The sequence below is a fragment of the Echinops telfairi genome, unplaced genomic scaffold, assembly GCF_000313985.2.
Source record: "Echinops telfairi isolate 266 unplaced genomic scaffold, ASM31398v2 ScPeMD7_443;HRSCAF=831, whole genome shotgun sequence".
NCBI classification, from domain to species: domain Eukaryota; kingdom Metazoa; phylum Chordata; class Mammalia; order Afrosoricida; family Tenrecidae; genus Echinops; species Echinops telfairi.
In genome coordinates, this window is record NW_022104341.1 from 84,136,796 (window position 1) to 84,155,001 (window position 18,206).

The 18,206-nt window shown below is 56.5% G+C and overlaps 1 protein-coding gene across 3 annotated transcripts in view; it reads left to right on the top strand.

The window, feature by feature from the left end:
* The window catches only part of ERI3 (ERI1 exoribonuclease family member 3), a 143,924-nt gene extending 125,724 nt beyond the window's left edge, over positions 1-18,200 (top strand). For all 3 annotated transcript variants that reach the window (XM_004699483.2, XM_045291988.1, XM_045291989.1), the window contains one exon: positions 17,799-18,200. In XM_004699483.2, coding sequence (XP_004699540.1) covers positions 17,799-17,881 — 83 coding nt within the window. In that variant the 3' untranslated portion in view covers positions 17,882-18,200. The remainder of the gene's footprint in view (positions 1-17,798) is intronic.
* The last annotated feature ends 6 nt before the right edge of the window (positions 18,201-18,206 follow it).

Below are 18,206 nucleotides of genomic sequence, written 5' to 3' on the forward strand. Positions count from 1 at the left end.
CTGCCCCCTCTTCCCCTCCCCCAAGCTATCCATCCTGTCCACCAGACTTTGGTTAGTCCCTGTGACCTCAGGATCTGGTCCTACTGACCTAACAGAGCCAGCAGTTGGCCTCAGCCCCTCTCCCCCTAGCCCCACTGCCCAGCAGAAGGCCGCTTCTGTGCCGTGTGGGTGGACCGAACAGCCCAGCCCTCACTCTGGCGACAGGGATCCTCACTGCAGATAGTGATGATGCGGAGCTGCCGCAGGAGGGAGCCCCTGGCCCCACCACTGCCTCATTGGTCTTTCCCTGTCTCCTCCACAACAGCCTCACCGCCGGCACACGCCCCTGCCCCGCCTGCCGCAGCCATAAATCTCAATTTACGAGGGCGGCTCTGGTGGGGGAGGGAGGCCGCGCCGCTAATGACGGCTCCTCAGCCGGATTTTTCATGTTGCACAGTCATAAATTTTTAAGAACAGCATGGGCAGCACGTTAGCGAGTTGTCGAGGCTGCCTCCGTGCTGGCTGCCTAGCTCCCAGGGAGCAGAGACTAGTTAGAACAGAGAAGGCGCTTGGGGCACGGCTGCGGCCAGCAGCCCCACTCGTCTGAAGTTGGGGGGCAAGGCTGGGCCAGGTACCTGGGCTAGAGCGGGCCTTTGCCCCGGCAGGTAGTGACAGCTGCCAGAGCATCAGGGAGCCAGCCGAGGACAGATAGATGTCTAGGATCAGACTTGGCATACAGACCATGGCGCTGGGGAGCCGCTGATGGATGCCTCAGCTCCAAGACTTGACACCGTGATGTACGGGGAGCCTGGAGACATATGGATTTTCAAAGTGGCCACTTTGAATAGAATTACAAACCCTGACCATGTGCACCGTGAGGCCCCTGCCCTGGCAGAGCTTCACGTGGGGTAGTTCGTAAACCTGGTGCCCCTTTTAGGATCACTCTTGGAAGCTAGGGTCCCTGGAGCCGCCCAGGGAGATCCCTGGGAAATGCCCACGGTGGAAGCCAGGGCCATCAGAGACAGTGACTTTGTTCTCGGGCAGGTGGACCGCTTCCAGTCTCGGGCCCGGGCAAGCCACTCCTCCGTCCTGTGCTTCTACGTCTTAGGTGGCTCCTGTGCCCCAGGCTTACTCTGCAGGTGGAAGCAGATGGCTCGTCCGAAAGTAACATGAAAGCTTGTGTGCACATCAGTGTATTTGTTTATGTCTCTGGAAAGGTTTCCAACAAAAAAGTCTGGGCAGAACATCTCAGTGAGCTGAGCGATGGTGGACACCTGAGTGAGGTCTTCTGAGTGCCCAGTCCAGCTGGGGGTGGATTCCAACATGTCCTCGGGCACTGCCCGGGGGTAGGGGGGGGCAGGGTGTGCATGCTGGCCCTGCAGCAGGCTACGTGCTAGCCACAGTGGAGGGGAGTGCAGGCTGCCCAAGGGTGAGGGCCGAGAAGGGGCGGGGCGGTAGGGAAAAGATAGGTGAAGCCGGACAGGGAGGCACCAGAGAGCACAAATGACGCGCAGAAGACAGAGGAAGCAGAGCTGGTTGAGTACAACAGGAGCACGGGGAGGAGGAGGTTAGCGAGTGACAGGACCCGGTTCTGTGTGGTGCTGTCTGGCGCCCTGTGGGTGGACCACAGGGGGGTGGGCTTTGTGGTCCAATGGTGGGGCCTTTGGTTTATGTAAGTAACTGGGTGTCGCCTGTAGTGTATTCCCTCGTGACAGCAAACTCAGGAGCAGCAGGTATGGAATGAATGCTGGATTTAATGTGCCTTTGAGACATCTTAGTGGGAAATGTTAAGAAGTTTCAGAGACCCTGGGTGACAAATTAGGATCTGGGCATCTTCGGTGCATATGTATTGGTAGGTGTCTGAAGTGGTAAAGGTGCAAACACCTATAGGGGGTATCAGGTTGGGAAGACTGCTTAGGACAGAACTCTGAGGCACAGTGTCACTGAGGGCCTAGAAGAAGGTGAGGAGCCAGAGAGCCGAGTCTGCGGGACTCTGAGCCAAGGCAAGGAGCCCCTGGTGGTATCGTGGCTATGCATTGGCACACGCACTGGTACTCTAGCTCAAGGTCAGCAGTTTGAAACCACCAGCCACTGGGACAGAGAAGACTTTCTGCTCACAGTGCTCTGTGTGTGACAGTGCAACAGAACACGGAACAAGGCCCAGCCCTGCCCCATCCGTCTTCACCATCACTGCGCATCCTAGCCCGCTGTGGCAGCCACTCTTGTCAGTTCATCCGCCTTGTCACCGAACCACTGTCCAGCCTGATGTCTGACCTTCCCCAGGGACACAGTGGCCGCACCTGCTAACCTGTGCCAAGTGCGTGAGACCAAGTCTTGCCACCCTGACCTCTGGCTGCGCTTCCTTTGTATGGCTCCCCACCGTTGACACCATCGTTCAAAGGCTCCGGGTCTTCTTTGACCTTCCTGAGCCAGTGTCCAGCTCTCACACGTGCGGGGGACTGAAAACACATGGCCTTGGGGCAGGCACTCTGTGGTCCTCCGAGGGACAGCTCTGCTTCTTCATGTGTAGCAGCACATTTGCCCAGTGAAATATGTCATTGTATTTCTTAACAACTGCTCCCATGAGTACTGACTGTGGGTCCCAAGTAAAAGAAAGTGGAATCTTTCACAGTACCAGTATTTTGCCAAATTGTCAAGATGTTGCTTATTGGTCCGGTCGTAAAGATCATTTCCTTAATATTGGGGTGCCATCCATACAAACGGCTGTGGTATTTCATCTTCGTCAGTGAGTGTTTCAAATCTTCCTCACTTTGAGCGAGCAAGGTGGTGTCATCTCCCTCCTGCAGCTTGTTAAGGAGGCTTCCTGCAATCCTGGCTTCAAGGTCTTGAGATTCGCTTCTCAGACCATTCTCTCGCTGTACCGCTGGACTAAGTCTGATGAAAGGGTGCAGCCCTGACACACACCTCTCCTGATTGCACACCAAACTGTAGCCCCTTGTTGTGTCAGACATCTGCCTCTGGGTCTATGTACCTTCTCTGCACGAACACCCGAAGTGTCCTGGCATTCCCATTCACAGTGCTACCAATACGTGTGAGGATCCCACGGTCAGATAGATGCCTTCGCAGACCTTAATACAAACCCGTCTGGCATCCGCAGTGATAGCCCACATTTCACATCCTCTTCTGAATCCGGCTTAAACATCTTCGAGTTCCTTATTGATATCCTGCTACCAAGATAGTAGAAGATTGCAAAGAGACGGTAGTGTCCCGTAAAGCTCAGAACCGGCCTTGGGCAAGCTAATACAGAAGAGTTTCTCCTGTGGCCTTTCCTGTAGAGGGCCATGTCTAAAGAGTCTGGAGAGAAGGCTATGGATATGAGACTGCCATAAGAGGAAAGTTCCTTTTTGGGAGGTACTGTGAGCACTCAATAGTCGATGCCCACAGTGCTCCAAACCCTGAGCCCTGGCTCCCACACCTCCGATGGCCTGGGCCAGCTCTAGCTCTGCCCCGCGGTGGAAGCACCCCCAGCCATCCTCACAGCCCCCAGGCCCAGTGTTCACATAAGGTCCCGTGTCTGCCAGGCCCAGGGGTCATGATCTGGACACATCTTGAGTGGTGAGAGGGAACAGTAAGAACCGAGGGCCCCTCGGAGTAGGTGCTCCTAGCACCAGGAGAGCCATGGGCGAGGGCAAGGAGGCAGAAGCAGGAGCCCTCCGGTCAGCAGAGGTGGGGAGTGAGAGCCCTGTGCTGGGGAGCGGCCACGGTAATGCCTTAGGACGGACGCTGGTCATTACTTAGGAGCAGAGTGGCCTCAAGCAGGGCTTTCTGGGTGTAAGGACCATCCCTGCCCACCTGGCTCACGAGCGTACCCTCTCATCCCTGCTGCCTACCCTCGCTGCTTCGCAAGCCACCCTTGCTTCCCTGCACAGCACTCAGGCATCTCTCTGAAACCGCCATGCCTGCTTCCACCTCAGGGCCTTCCCAGATAGGCTTCTTTACCACCGGAGCCCCTTCTGCCCACCTCGGGCCTAACGATGCCTCCCCAACCTCTGGCGCTCAGCGCAGATTTTGCTTTCTGGAGGAAACCTTCCCTGACCCCTGCATGTAGTAAGATCCCTTGTGCGCGTTGCACGTTGTTATTCCGTGCCCTCCAGTCGTGCACACTCACAGCAAGCGGCCCCACGTGACCCACATGAAACAGTGCCAGTCCTGCACCGTCCTCACAGTTGTGAAGTTTGAGCTCGTCACCGCGGACCTTGCTCTTTAGGCTGCCCCTCGACTTCACCCAGCCTGAAGTCCTTGTCCAGGGACCTCACGTCGAAAGTACGGGAGGTGAAGTCTCACCGGAGCCGCCTGCCTATACTTCTTCCCCGACAGGCTTGTCTGTTCTTTGGCAGTCCGCGATGCTGTCCGTATCCCTCCCCGGCACCGTCATTCGGAGGCATCCCTTCTTCTCTGGCCTTCCTTGTTCAGTGTCCAACTCTCACTTGCGTCTGAGGTGATTGCACTGAGCACGCTTGAGTCAGCAGCACTTTAACACCCTTTCTGTCCAACGCTCTACATAAAGAGGTCTTGTGCCGTCGGGTTACCCGGTGCAGTGCAACAGGGGCATGGCTTTTCTTTGTCTGGAAGTTCTGCTGCACCCTGTTTCCTGTGGGTGACCCTGCCGGTAGTGACAGAGCTTCCAGCAGGAGAGCAACACACAAGCCACCACAGAAGGACAAACTGACAGATGAATGGCGGGTGTGATGTATCGCTTCCTGTATTCCACCTGTAAGGGTCCCAGGTGGCGCTGTTGGGGAAGCCTTGGACTGCTAACTGCAAGGTCAGCAGTTCAGACCCCCGCTGCTCCTCTGGAGAAACTTGAGGTCGCCTGGTGCAGTAGACTTACAGCCTCGGAAAGCCTACGCGAGGTCGCTCTGAGTCTGAATTGACTTGAGACGACAGTGGGCTTGGTGGTGGGGATTTGCCCTTCATTGCATTTCATCACAGTTGTGATTAAGAAATTACCGGTATGAACCTTATGTAATGCTTCTCTCCCCAACTAGAGTGTAAGTTCCCTGAGGGCAGGAGCTTCTGTTGGTTCTGCTCTTGTCCGCAGAGTGTCCTGCAGTGTCTGGTGTGCTGTGCGCAGGCAGATAGTAGATCAGATGTGTTGCTTTGAATGGAGTTCCGTTGAGTTGAGATGGCCCTGGCGCAGCCCTGGGTGCCTGGGCCAGGAGAAGAGGCTCGGAGGTGCCTGGAGCTGAGGTGGCTCCCATTAGTCCTCATGATTAATTCACAGCCACACTGTGATGGAGTGGGCTTGTCCCCAGTCAGCGCCTCCGCTGGGGCCCACCTGTTAGCGACAAACAAACAAAGGGGATAAATAATGCATTGGGAGCTGAGCCAGGCAAGGCGCGGCATTGAAATTAATAGGGATTAGCCGAGCAGCTTGAGGATGAAATATTTACCAGGTGGGACTGGGTTTAGGGAGGACAGCCCCCCTTCCCAGAGTCCCTAGGCCCAGCCAGGCCCTTCTCCAGGGCATCCATCCCCACCCCAATGGCTGTCTTGGTCTGGCAGGCTGGGCTGGCCAGACTGATGGAGCTCAGGGCCCAGCCATCTGGCCTGTCTCTGGGAGCGTGTGTGGGGAGGAGCGGAGGCGGGGAAGGGCTTGATGTCTGTAGCACTGTGGCATGTGGGGACAAAAACCAGGGGTGGCTTCAGGTGGCACGTGGCAGGGCTGGAGCAGACCTGTCTGCAGTCTTGCCCCCCATCTTCCCGCCTTTTCCTCCAATCCTTTGTTCCTCACTTAAAAATACCGACTGAGCGCCTCTGCAGATGACGGAGTGGATGAAGCAACCCCTGCTCTGAGTTTGTGGGGCAGCGGGGGGCAGGCAGGAGCCGTCCCAGTGGGGAAACCGGGGCTGCCCTGGGGCACATTGAGGAGAGAAATGGGCACGGGGTGGGGGCACAGCAGGTGAGGACCTCAGAGAAAAAGAGCAAAACAAGTCCTGAGGTGGGGACGGGATGCTCCGGTGAAAGTGGTAAGAAGGACTAGCCCAGGGAACAGCTGAGAGGCAGCAGAGCCCGGCTCCTTGGACCCAGGTTCCCACGCGTGTCTGCTCCGTGGGATCGCCTGGGATCTGGTGGAAGGACAGCTCCCTGAGCTGCTCTCTCTGAGATTTGGGCTCGTGCGGTGGCACGTGGAGCCCGAGCCCTGTAGCTGTTCCATCTCCCCAGGTGGTTTCAGCGATTTGGGGACCGAGCACTGGGCCAGGGGTGGGCCGGGGCGTCTCTCAAGTCCGTCCTGTGACTCTGACCGACAACTGAAAGTTCTAACGGGTATTATTCAGATAAGGGTGATCTCGATTATTTGTAAAAAATATGTATTTGTGGTTCTTGGTTAATTTTTAAAATGTTGTGAGGGACAGGATTGGCTCTTCTGTCTCGAAAGTATGCCGAGCCCTGCACCAGCCCACAGCTCTGTGGTGGGGCGGGGAGAAGACGAGATCAGAGAAGTAAACCTGAGTTTTGTCTGGAAGTCTCCTGAGAGCAGTCGGCAGATGTGGGAGGCTTGGGGACCTTTTTCCTCTTGAACACTTTATTTAGATTCATATTTCCCTTAGGCAGCTTCCTCTAATGTTAGAACCTATCTGATCTTATATCCAGTGTAATTATCAGCACCAGGAAATGACCACCACGCTATTAACTGCACTCACGGCCCCATTTGAATTTCGCCAGTGTGTGCTTGCACTGCTGTCTCCCATTGCAAGGACTGGTGAGGCTCTGGGCGCTGTGCAGAAGACGAGAGCACTGCTGCCATCGTGCCGAGCGAGAGGTGGCGTGGGCCGGGCCAGCGTGGTGGGCCATGCAGGAGGAGACATGATTGGAAGACACACGGGCCTTTAAGCCTCAAGGGTGGATACAGTTGCTCAGGAAGAGAGGATAGAACGAGAAGGTTAACAGGGCCGGGGGCAGTTCTGAGCAGCACCCATCTACAAGGTGGTCAACTGGAAGGAAAGGTGCCGAGGAGCCTGGGGAAGACTGGGCGGAAAGAGCAGGCAGTGTCAGTAACGGCAAGGAAGACAGCTTCAGGGAAGCTTGAGAAGCTTGCGTTCCACTGACCCTCGAGGCCATAGGGGTCATCAGAAAAGGCAGAGTGAGGGGAGAGGAGACCTTGTTGCCTGACAGTGAAAGGAGGCACGGTTGGGTGTGAGCCAAGGGGACGGGGCGTTCACAAGAGGCTGCTTTGAAAGATGTATTTTACACCCTCACGTGACGGAAGCAGTGCAGAAGAGTCGCAAGTCTCTCAGCTGTGAGAAGGGGTACTGAGTGATGTAAAGGCAGGCAGGGCGAGTCTAGAGGGCAGGTGGGGTGGAGGGGTGGGTGCAGATGAGCGGGTGGTTTCTGTGGCCCCTGTGAAGTAGTAGACAAGGTGATGTGTGTGCGTGGGCATGTGGGGGGGGGGGTGCGGGCAGGGGATTTGAGAGTTTGGGAGGGAAGTGGAAGGTGAACATTGCCCTTGGAGAGGAACTACCGTAAAGTGGATCCAGAACACAGACGATTGGCTGGCAGTTTCGTGCCCCAGTTTAGGTTGATGACGGGTTTCATCAATGGCTTAAGTCCACGTGGCTGCTACTTTCATGCCCCAAAGGACTTGGGCCACAGAGAGGTGCACCCGTGGTGGTGTGCCAGGACAGAAATGACGGGACACACCCAGTGTGCATGTTCCCTTCTTCCCCACGGAATCGCCCATGTGTACACCAGCCCAACGACCACTTCTCATCCGTTCCTCAGACAGCCAGGGATGGCCCTGCCCAGGAGTCGTCACCGGTGAGATGGGAGGGAAGTGGTGTGTGAGACTCCCAGGAACAAAGCCTAGAAGCGCATGCTCCTTTGGCCTTGCCCATCTACTCCTTGTGCTTTCCGTGTGGATGGGGTGGTTAGAGCGGCGGCAGCCACTTTGGTCCCTAAGGTGACCCGGGAGTTGGAAGCCACATTCTGAGACTGGCAGGGCGCAGAAGCAAGAAGCCTGAGTTTTCGGGCCATGCTAAGGTCAGCAGTTGGAAGCCACAACAGAAATACTCCCATAGAGGGACAGCCTCAGAAACCCGCAGGGTCAGTTCTGCCCTATGCTGCAGCATTGCTCTGAGGCAGAATCAAGTGACGGTGGTGAGTTTGGTTTGGTGGGGCGTCCTGGTGTGCTAGGGGCTAGGCATCGAGGTATTAACCAGAAGGCCAGGTGTTCAAATCCACCAGTCACTCCATAGGAGAAAAATGAGGCTGTCTGCTCCTATAAAGATTTACAGCCTTGGAAACCCAAAGGAGCAGTTCTACGCTGTCCTGCAGGGTCATTGAGCTGGAATTGACCCCACGGTAGTGGGTTTAGGTTTGGGATGGGGGTTATTTTTGGTGTATGTGGAGCTGTGGAACTGTTCAGTCAACTTAAAATTGCAGACCATTGACCTAAAAAGCCTTTCTCAGTAAAGCTAATCCCCCCCCCCTCGTTTTCAGGCTCCTTCAGCCTTTTAAGTAACAAGGCTGTGTCCTGAGAAACCGTGTCCCATCCACCCTGAGAGAGCCCCATTTTATCCGTCTCTCTCTTGCTTGTAACTTGGCCATCGGTTTGTGTATTCTCCGCTGCCAGGAGAAGGACCAGCCTGTGCTGTCCCGTCAGCTGTGACTTACAGCCGCAACCCTGTCGGACAGCAGACTGCCCCCGCTTTCTCCCACGGCCCCGCAGAGGGCTTTGAACTGCCGACCTTTCTGAGATCTGTAGCCAAGCACTTCACCACAGTGCTGTCGGTGCCCCTCAGACAGAGAACTCGGTTTAAAACACCTTGACCAGTCCGAGGGCTTACTGTCTTACAGACCAAGTGTGCGGGTCCCCTGAGTCCGTTCACGCACGGACCCCAGATGGCCCTGTACAGGCCGGCTCCCTTCAAGGTTGGAAGGTGGTTTCTGCAGTCCCAGACATGGGAGCACACACGAGAACAGGCAGCAGATAGAGAGGACTCCTTTTCGTTTGTAGAGTGCTGGCATTTCCTTCCAGCACTCCGACCCTCAGGTGCCAGGAGCCAGAACACGGCCCCTGCTGAGCCAGTGCCAGGCAAGAGTAGCCCCTTGCCACGGCTCATCACCGGGTGGGCGCGTGTCCACAGGGAAGAAGAGGAAGGGCTGGCCGCTGGGTAAGCAGCTAAAGGTGGGCAAGGAAAAGGGTGAAGGCGGAGGGTGGGGGCAATAAAGATTCCAAGGTTCCAGTGAGAGAAGAGAAAAGGTCTCTTTTCTCTCAGAGATCTCCTGTCGCAGAGGGTGTGAAAGCGGTTGAGGACATGGCCCGGGAGGGAGATGCCATGGAGGAAGTCGTCATTGGAGGCAAAGGCGGAAGAGGCTGGCAGCAAGGTTTCTCAAAGGACAGGCTGTGTGTCGTGTGCCGGAAAGAGGGCCCTGGTCTAAATGGCTAGCCATACCCACAAGAAGGGCTCGAGCCAGGCTGCTGGCCCGCAGCTCTTGGCCTGGTCACAGCCGCTTCTCCTCTCCCAGGGTAGCACAGGCAAGTAGCCTCGCCTCTCTGCTCCTCAGCATCTCCGTTGTTTCCTGGGAGAATCTGTCGTGGTTGGTCCGGCTGTTCTGGAAGGGGTTAGGCCTGTTATCCTCCTAGTGCCAGAAGATAGTCCTCCCAGAGACCCCAAGGGACAGGGTAAGGCCCAAGAAGCCGGTCGGAGCAGATGAGGCTGCCAGGGCTGGGGGCATATCAGCTCTTCTCTGGAGCTCGCTCCTCCTCTCCTCTCTCCCCAGCGGGCCTCTTCGTGAGCTGACCTGACAGCTCTGTCCTCTGGCACTTCCTGCTCTGGAGTCCCAGTTCCCAGAGAGAGTGCGACTTCCGTGTCCTGGGAGAGGCCTGGGCTGAGACGAGTGGGGGGAGGTGGGCATCCATTGTAATGGCCAGAGCAGCCGCCCTGTTACTCCGGCGTATTTCACTTTTAATTCTGACATATAATGTAATGATCTTTTTTAAGGCCCGATGATATTATCTGCCTGACTAGATTATTGAGTCTTCATCATCCCCAGATAAATTTATGGCCAGGACGAGGCTCAGGATTTATCATCAGTCAATAGAGCTCGATACTCTAACAAGGCGTGTAATAAGATATACATATTTAATGATCCAAGGGGAGAAGCGCTAATGGGAGCCCAGAGTGAGTGGCCCATGGGGCCGGGCTCTGCCCTAGCACTGCCATGGCTTGAGGGCCCCAAACGTGGTGGTCTTGGCCCAACTCTGGCCCTCCTTAGGACTGGCCCAGTCTCCTTCCCAAGAGCCGGAGGGAGATGCCAGCAGGGGAGGGAGAGGAGGCCACACCCAGAAATGGCATCAGAGCTGGGCCTAAGCCTCTCCAGCCTGAGGGGCGGTGTGCACCCCATTGGGGACTCCTCTTCCCTCCTCTGGGCCTCTGAGGGGTTGGCCTGTAAGCCCAGGCCCTGGAGCATGGGGGCGGGCCCACGAGGGGAGGGAGGGCCGGGGCTGCGTGCCCACGCTGCGCTGATGGTGACGGATGGTTTTTCATTACAGCCTCTCAGGTCCTGCCCGCGCCCTGTGTGGAAATTCTATTTATTCCCTAATTTGTAAAAATTCCCTCTTTATCTGATCCCAATCAGGGCGGGGTAATTGGCTCTCTGGGGCAGCGGCTGGGGTCCTTGATGAAGAGCTATGTGGATGTACCCAGCCCGGCCCCCGCCCGGCCCGCCACCAGGACCCACAATTAATAATGATTTGCAAATGGCAGACAAGCAATAACACAGAAAGATGTGGCGTCCGCGCTGCCTCTTCATTTCCTCCCCTCACAGATATAAATGGCCACAGAACAAAAACCCAGCACTATAAATTCTGGAATTAGTTATTCACCGGGATAAATGGGCCTGGAGCGCAGGCCCCTCTCCCCACCACCCTGCCTGCGCCCCTTCTCCTGGGCCTGTCCCCAGGTTGGTCCTGAGACAGGCCCAGACCTTCGTGCCCCTTTGGCTCTCTGTGCAGTCCCCTAGCTGCGTCTAGACTGGTACCCACCACGCTAGCTACCCTTTAGGAGTAGCCCTGAGTTAGGAGAGGTCACCTGGTCGTGACCTCCTTAGCAGTGGCCTGAGCCAGCAGGTAGAATTCACCTCAGCCACCCCCGATGGCCCCTCAGGCTGCCAGACCTGAGCTTCTGCCCCTCCTTGCAGTGGGATTGAATGAGGTTGGCCTGTCCTGCCAAGCATGGGAGTCTAGGTCAGGGTCGTCAGCTTGGGTGTCTTCCTTGGCATTTGGGGCCCATCTCGTCATTTGCTGGCCAAGTCTGAGTTGGACTCCTGGTGGCCACATGTGATGTGACACCAGGGACTTCCTGCTCTGCCGACTGACTGGTGGGACTGTTCTAGGCTGTTGGCAAAGGCATCTCCGGGCACCATGCCCTCCCGGCCAGACCACCCCCCCACCCACCCCACACACACACTGGCTGTGAGCTGGCGGGTAATGGGCGTGTAATGGCCTCATTTCCATGCCCGGCCTCCAGGAGCGGCGGTAAGTGTTTGATTGCCTTAATTTCCAAACACATCATTATCCCAGCTTTACCAGCGCTTAATAAACACTTTATGAGGATTTTTTTTAAAAACATCTTCGGTCCGCATACTTCTCTGAAGTGATAAACTCTAATTAAGTCTAATATTTAAAAATATGGTAATGGTGAGTTGTTTGAATAAGTGGACTGCATTTCTGTAATTTCATTATTACGTAAAACACGCTAATTATTTGGAGCGCGCTTATTACGGAGAGAGAAATCGCCTGCTAATCAAGATGAAATTGCCTTTCCCCCTTATTGTGGGGCTACCATCATCCTTCACCATCAGCCCTGTGGCACCTCCAGGCACCGCGGTGGGGGAGGGTGGAAAGAAGGGGTCACTCTGGAGGCCAGGCTATCAGGGCCTTGTCTGGGAGGAGGGAAGCAAGCTAAGGGAACAGTGTCAGTGAGGAGGAGGCTTGGGGTGCGGGGCGGGTAGGGTCTTGTGGACCAAGGTGGCCGTGTCTGGGGATCATATGGGCCATGTCTGGAAATACATCAGGGAATTTCAAGATTTTTTTAAAAATCAGGTATAATAATAATACTAACCAGACATCGTACTAAACACTTCACAAATAAACATGCATTTGATCTTTTAGACAACCGTTGGAGGAAAGCTGTTGCTATAATTATCATTCCCATTTTAGAGAAGAAGACACGGAAGGAGAGCAAGTAGATAAAGTTCAGCCACTGGCTCAAGTTGACACTTAATCAGGGGTAGGGTTTGGATTCCGACTCCTGATCGCAGGGTGTGCAGGGGCCCCCTGCTGGTTCCGCCATGCATTCACCGCCTGCAGCCTCGCCGCGCTGAGCCCTCCCCTGCCTGTCTACCCCGAACTGCCCGCAGTGCAGTGAGGGCTGCCAGCACGGGGCTGTCAGATTTAGCAGAGAAATCTGGGGCCCCAAGGTAAATTTGGGTTTCACATTGAAAACTAGTATTTTGGTATAAGCAAGCCCCACCGAATCTGCTGTCTCATGTTGGGCAGGCCGGGGAAGCCCCTCTGAGTGTGTCTGCCCCTCTGACCCATTGCTCTCAGAGTGTGTCTGCTGCCAGATGTCTAGACGGGAAGGCGGGGTGACCAGCGAGGACCCAGAGCACCAGCACACTCAGGGCTCTTACATCCGGTCCACCATGGCGCCTGCTGCTTGCGTTGCCCTCACTCTCCTCGCTCAACTCTCCGTCATCTGTGCTGGTCCCTGGGGGAGAGGCTGGGGACATTAACTTGGGCAAGGGGAGGTAGATTGGGTGATTTGTCCAGCACTGCGGGAGGAGCCTGATGAAGTGCATGGCCCCGCCCCATTATTCCTCAGCCCTATCGGTGGTGCGGTCTGCTTCCAGGCGAAGCTGTTGGGGGGGGCGTCCGGGGCGACGCAGCAGCCTCGGTGCTGAGGCAAGTGTCCCACGGCCCGTACCGTCTGTGGCTGCCTCCCTGCCGTGCCGTCAGTCCAGTTTGTCTCTTTGATCATGTCATGGTCATTCTCTCTCCTGGCTCCATCAGACTCGTGTATGAGAATTTTATCTATCATAGAGGTATCAGCAGGCTCAGTAAGGTGTGGACTGTTCAACCAGTGGTGACAGGACAGGTGACTATTCATTACGGGAAAAATAGTTAGAGCCTCTATTTCATACTGTGCACAAAAACAAATTCCAGATAGATTAAAAAGTTAAATATTAACACTGAAGATATTAGGGGAAAATGTAAGTCATTGAGAAAAGAAACACTGGAATAGAGAAAGACCTTTTTAAGTAAGACATGAAACAGAGAAGCTATTAAGAAAAGGCCCTATAGGAATCTGACATGACATGGAAGCCCGTTCATCCCTTCCCCAGATCTGCAGCGGCCCTGCCATGCCTCATCTCCTGTGACACGATGCGCCATTCGGCTCTCTCCTCCCACCGCCCCTCAAAGACTTGCTCATTCTCTTCCCTGGCAGCTCCCCTGCCTCCTTTCACGTCGCCCCATCAGTACATTGGCTCCACAGCCACTCGCCCTGTCGTGGGTCACCACTGTTTTGGCCTGGCCCAGATTGGCCTCTGCTTGCAGGGTTAGCCTTCCCAGTCCCATCTGCCGCTCAGGAGAGAATTTTAAAACACAGATCTGGTCCAGTCATCCTGCTCCTCAAGCATGTTGGTGGCTCCTCCTCATTGCCAGCATGGGACCTAGCTGAAGCACCTTGGCTTTCAGGGCTCCCTCGAGTCAGTCACCGCTGACTTTGCCGACGCCATCTCCTGCCGCCCCGTGCCTCCAGTTTCTCATCACTCCCAGCCCTCTGGTCAACTGGACTCCCTCCTTTAGCCTCCCACCTTCTGCTCATATTGTCGTTATGCTGAGTACCTGCTCCATCACCCCAACATCAGTGCCCCTGGCGAGCTCCTTCCCGCCTGCCCCAAGGTCTCGGCTACTGCTGCTCAAGTACCTTCTGACAAGAGTCCTCTCTCGGTCCTCAGACCGAACAGGGTGACTTCTGTGCTGCCTCAGTTCACACAGCAAGAGCCGGAAGGCCATGGACACACAGTCTCTTAACCCCTGCGGCCTGTGCAAGTTTGCTGGCCAAGTGAGTGCATGAAGGCATGGCCCTGCTTCCTGCCCTCAGCCCTCACCTCCCGGCCAGGTGTGGTAGCCAGGGCGTGTGGGCACAAGCATGTCCTAGGGGCCTGAGGGATGTGAGCCACCCTTCTGCTGGCAGCTCCTCCACCGAGCAGATCTCTGACTGCCCCTGGCCCCCCCTCATGGGCTCATCCTTCCTGGGGAGGGGCTAGCCTGCTAACCTCCTCTTTGGGGCACTGAAGCAGCTGCTCCCTCTCCACTCTGCCCTTTTAAAATATTAAAGTCAAAAGAAGAGAGAGGAGGATCATTTTCTGAGAAGCTTATAACCCTGCAGAAACCTAAGAACAGGTGTTAGCCTTACAGAATTCACTCTGCCCCTCCCTCCCTGGTCACAGGACACTGCAAAGCTAAGGTCAGAGGTGCTGGCGAGCAGAAGGCTCGCACAGGCCACCGTGTCACCAGGGCTACTCAGCTGCTGCCTCTGAGCTTGTGCCTGTTCAGGTCTCGTGGTGGTTCCTTCAGACAGCTTTCAAGTTTCCCTCTGCCTCGTTTCAACTGTACCTTTCACTCCTTTAATTGATTCCTGTGTTCAGTAACTCCAGGCAAGGCTTTGAGGGCTGGAGCCACCTACACGAGGGGCAAGTTGTTCCTTCTGGGGCTTCATTCCAGGGGACCAGCTGCAGCAGTGTAGACTCCAGACCCCCGATAAGCAGGGAGGTCGGAGGTCGGCAGTCACTTTGGAGCGAAGGACGATCCCATCAGAGGAAGTAGCCCCCAGCTGTCTTCTGTGCTGCAGATCCTGTCGGATAAGCACTTGCGCACCATGGGGTCACGCGCGGAACAGCTAGCATCCCTGCCTTCCCTGCAAACGGCACAAAGGATGCGTGTGGGCCGGCACCTGGAGTTCCTCTCAGGTGGCGCCAAGGAGCAGCCTCTGCCGCCCTCGTTGAGGAAGCGGTTTCAGGAAGCTACGCACTTGCCGCTGTCCCCAGCCCGGAGGGAAGATGGACGGGAAGCAAAGCCCACGCTCCTAACCACTTAGTCGTGGTGTTTGTTTGTTTGCAGAATACAGGAAGTGGTTCCTTCCGGTTGGAGCACAGGGGTCGGGGTAGAGAGTAACAGGTGAAACCAGAGTGGGTAGGATCGGAGCCTTTTTTGCAGGGCCTTTAAGTCCAGTGAAAGAGTGTGGAGGTTAACTGAGGGTGGGGAGCCCCTGCAGGGATTTAACGAGGGAAGGACATGATCAGACTTGAGTGAGAAAGATCACTTTGGCTACAGGAGAATGGATTACAAGAAGCGAGCAGCAGGGCTGTTGTAATCCCAACAAGCGATGATGCGGTCTGGACCAGGGGTGGTAGCCGATGGGATGGCGAGGTAGACCAGAGACTGAGAAGATAGAGAGGGCAGGGGTGTAACCGGTTCCGTCTGGGAGGGAGGAGGAAGGGGTGCTGTGCCAGCATGCTCTCGGGGGTTTCATTTGGGCACTGCTCACGGGGGTGGAGAACACGAGAAGAGAAGGAATTAACTCCGAATCGGACTCTTGAGTTTGGCGTGCCTCCGGAGATGTTCAGGCGGCATTTCGACAGTTGATGCCGAGCCTGGGAGAGGAGGTGGGCTTCGAGGTAGCGGAAGGGAAGGATCTTCATGAAGGTATCCTGTGGGTCGAAGTGGTGAGAGATCAAGGGCAGACTGGGCATGTGGGCCCTCAGCAGCATAAGGTCTGGCACAGGTGGGAGGTCAGTGCTTGCCCACTGGCTGGCTGGTGGCCTGGGGGGAGAGGCTGGGGACATTAACTTGGGCAAGGGGAGGTAGATTGAGTGATTTGTCCAGCACTGAGGGAGGAGCCTGATGAAGTCAATAGAAAACTAATTTTCTTTTCTGCTGGAAGAAATGAGGTGTGTGGCCGCTGGGTAATTGCAGATAACGAGGGGACTTATTCTTAATATGCACAGCAACCAGGGTCCCCAGAGTGCAGGAGACAGGAAGGGTTGGAGGGACCTTGACAGGGCCAGGCTTCTGAGGGAAGACAGTCCCCTGTTGGAGCCCCTCCCCTAGTCACAGCCCTCAAGCCCAAGGTTGTCCCTTTCCCTTCCCTCCCAGGGCCCTTCCTGTCATGCCCCACCCATGCCTCCTCCTGCCGCAGCCTCTCCACCCTCTGCCCCCACGGCACAGGCACGCACACTAAGGGAGACAAATGACAGAGTGTCAGCTGAGCGGGGCGCGTGTCCGGCCCATAAACCACAGGGACGGGTCACGTCTGGAATTGCCATGGCTGCCAAGACCCCCCCCCATCCGTCTTCCCACCGCTCCGCCTCAGACCAGCCCTCGTGGCTTCTGAGTCCTAAGGGGAGCAAGATGCCCCTGTGACTGGGCCTGGGGCACTTCTCCATGCCCACACCCTCACAGGGGTATCCCTGGTGCATTCTGGAAAACCGGACTCTGCCCACTTGTCCTGAGTCTTATTCTGAAACTCGGCCACCACAGAGCTGGTGTCTGCCTGGTGACAGGGCCCCTGGGCTGGCTAGACTCCTTCCATTCCCACAGCCCTTGGCGGCTTGGGGTGGGGGGTGGGGGGGACCCCTCACCTGACAAGGCTGCAATCGGGACTCAGTGGAAGGGGTTGGTTCTGGCCCAATGTGGAAGCTTTCTGGCTTGTCTTTGATCACACACACTCTCTCCTGATGACGTCAATGTACCGTATTTCTGCAGTCACTGTGTCAATCCCGGAGGGCCCTGGTGGGTGGGGCCGTGGTTGTGGCCCTGGAGCATCTGTGCGAGGTGGGGCAGAGGCAGGTAAGGGGATGGGCATTGATGGCCACTCTGGACAGAGGGATAGGAAACCCAGGCTCTGGCAGGGTTTGTCCCTGGCTTACTGCAGGGAGCAGCTCTGGGGCAGCTGCACCTCCTGCTGGTGGGGGTGGGCCCAGCTGGCCAAATGAGTGCCTGTTCTCTCAGCCGCCTGGTCCTAAGATGCTCTTGTAGCAAGGTCCTCACAAGCCCATCCTAGAGAGAATGCTTGGGGAAGGGTGTGGCGTGGCCTGACGCATTCAGCCTGAGGTTAGAAAGAAAACCGGAGCAGCTTTGGCTGGAGCCTGTGGGCTGGGAAAGGCAGGTGCACCAGCAGAGGGGAGCAGGTGCCTAGCAGGTCGCTGCGGGCACGCTCGTGGACAGGCACAGCAGCTGTGCTTCCCAGGCCCTGGCCCAGAAGTGCCAAGCCTGTGCCTCGTCACCAGTGATTGTGACCTTGGCCATATTGCACGCACGCGCACACATACACACAAGTACCGGCAAAGTCACCCTGGCCAAGGGCGTGATGAATGGCCACACAGTAATGAAATGGAGACATCAAGGCGGGTGGCGGGAAGACGGAGTGTGGCAGACGGGCCGTCCCCACGCGGCGGCAACAAGAAGGATCGCCCAGCGGCCGGGGGCCGTCAAGGGAGAAATTACACATTTACTCTGCCTTTTTCTTACTGCGACGGCGCCCATACATCACCGCTGGGGCTGGGGGCGGGACACACTGGCCAATTTCCAGCATGAATTATGGGACCGAGGAGCATCCAGACCAGGCTTCCTACTGGGCCAGCATCACCATCCAGCCCAGCTGGAGGTGCTGCCACGGCGGGAAAGCAACCCCTCCCCAGGCCAAGGCCCCCACCTCTGACCCTGCCCCCCCCCCTTGTGTAGCACCTGTGGGCACAGGGACCATCTAAAGGCCTTCTCTCCTTTGCAGATGATTGCAAGAACATTGCCAACATCATGAAGACACTGGCCTATCGAGGCTTCATCTTCAAGCAGACGTCTAAGCCATTCTGATTGGCCGAGGACGGGATGGGGCAGAACAGGGTAGCTGCTTGGCCCAGCCCAGAGCCCTCCTCCCTCACAGAGGGGACAAGGGGAGTGGCACAGCTCGACGAAGACGCCCAGAGTGTCCCCCAGCTGCCCTGGGGGCTTGTGTCCCGGGCAAGGGCTTGGCCACGTGGCCCCTCTGGAGCAGATACTTTGTGCCCCACCCCACCCCGCCCCGCCCTCCACCTCCGCCCCATATTAGCCCTCCCCATTGTGGGCCTGGGCTAGGGGAATGCAGGCACTCACTGCCTCTCCCCAGTACACAGGCTTCTGCTGGGGCCATCAAGCCCCA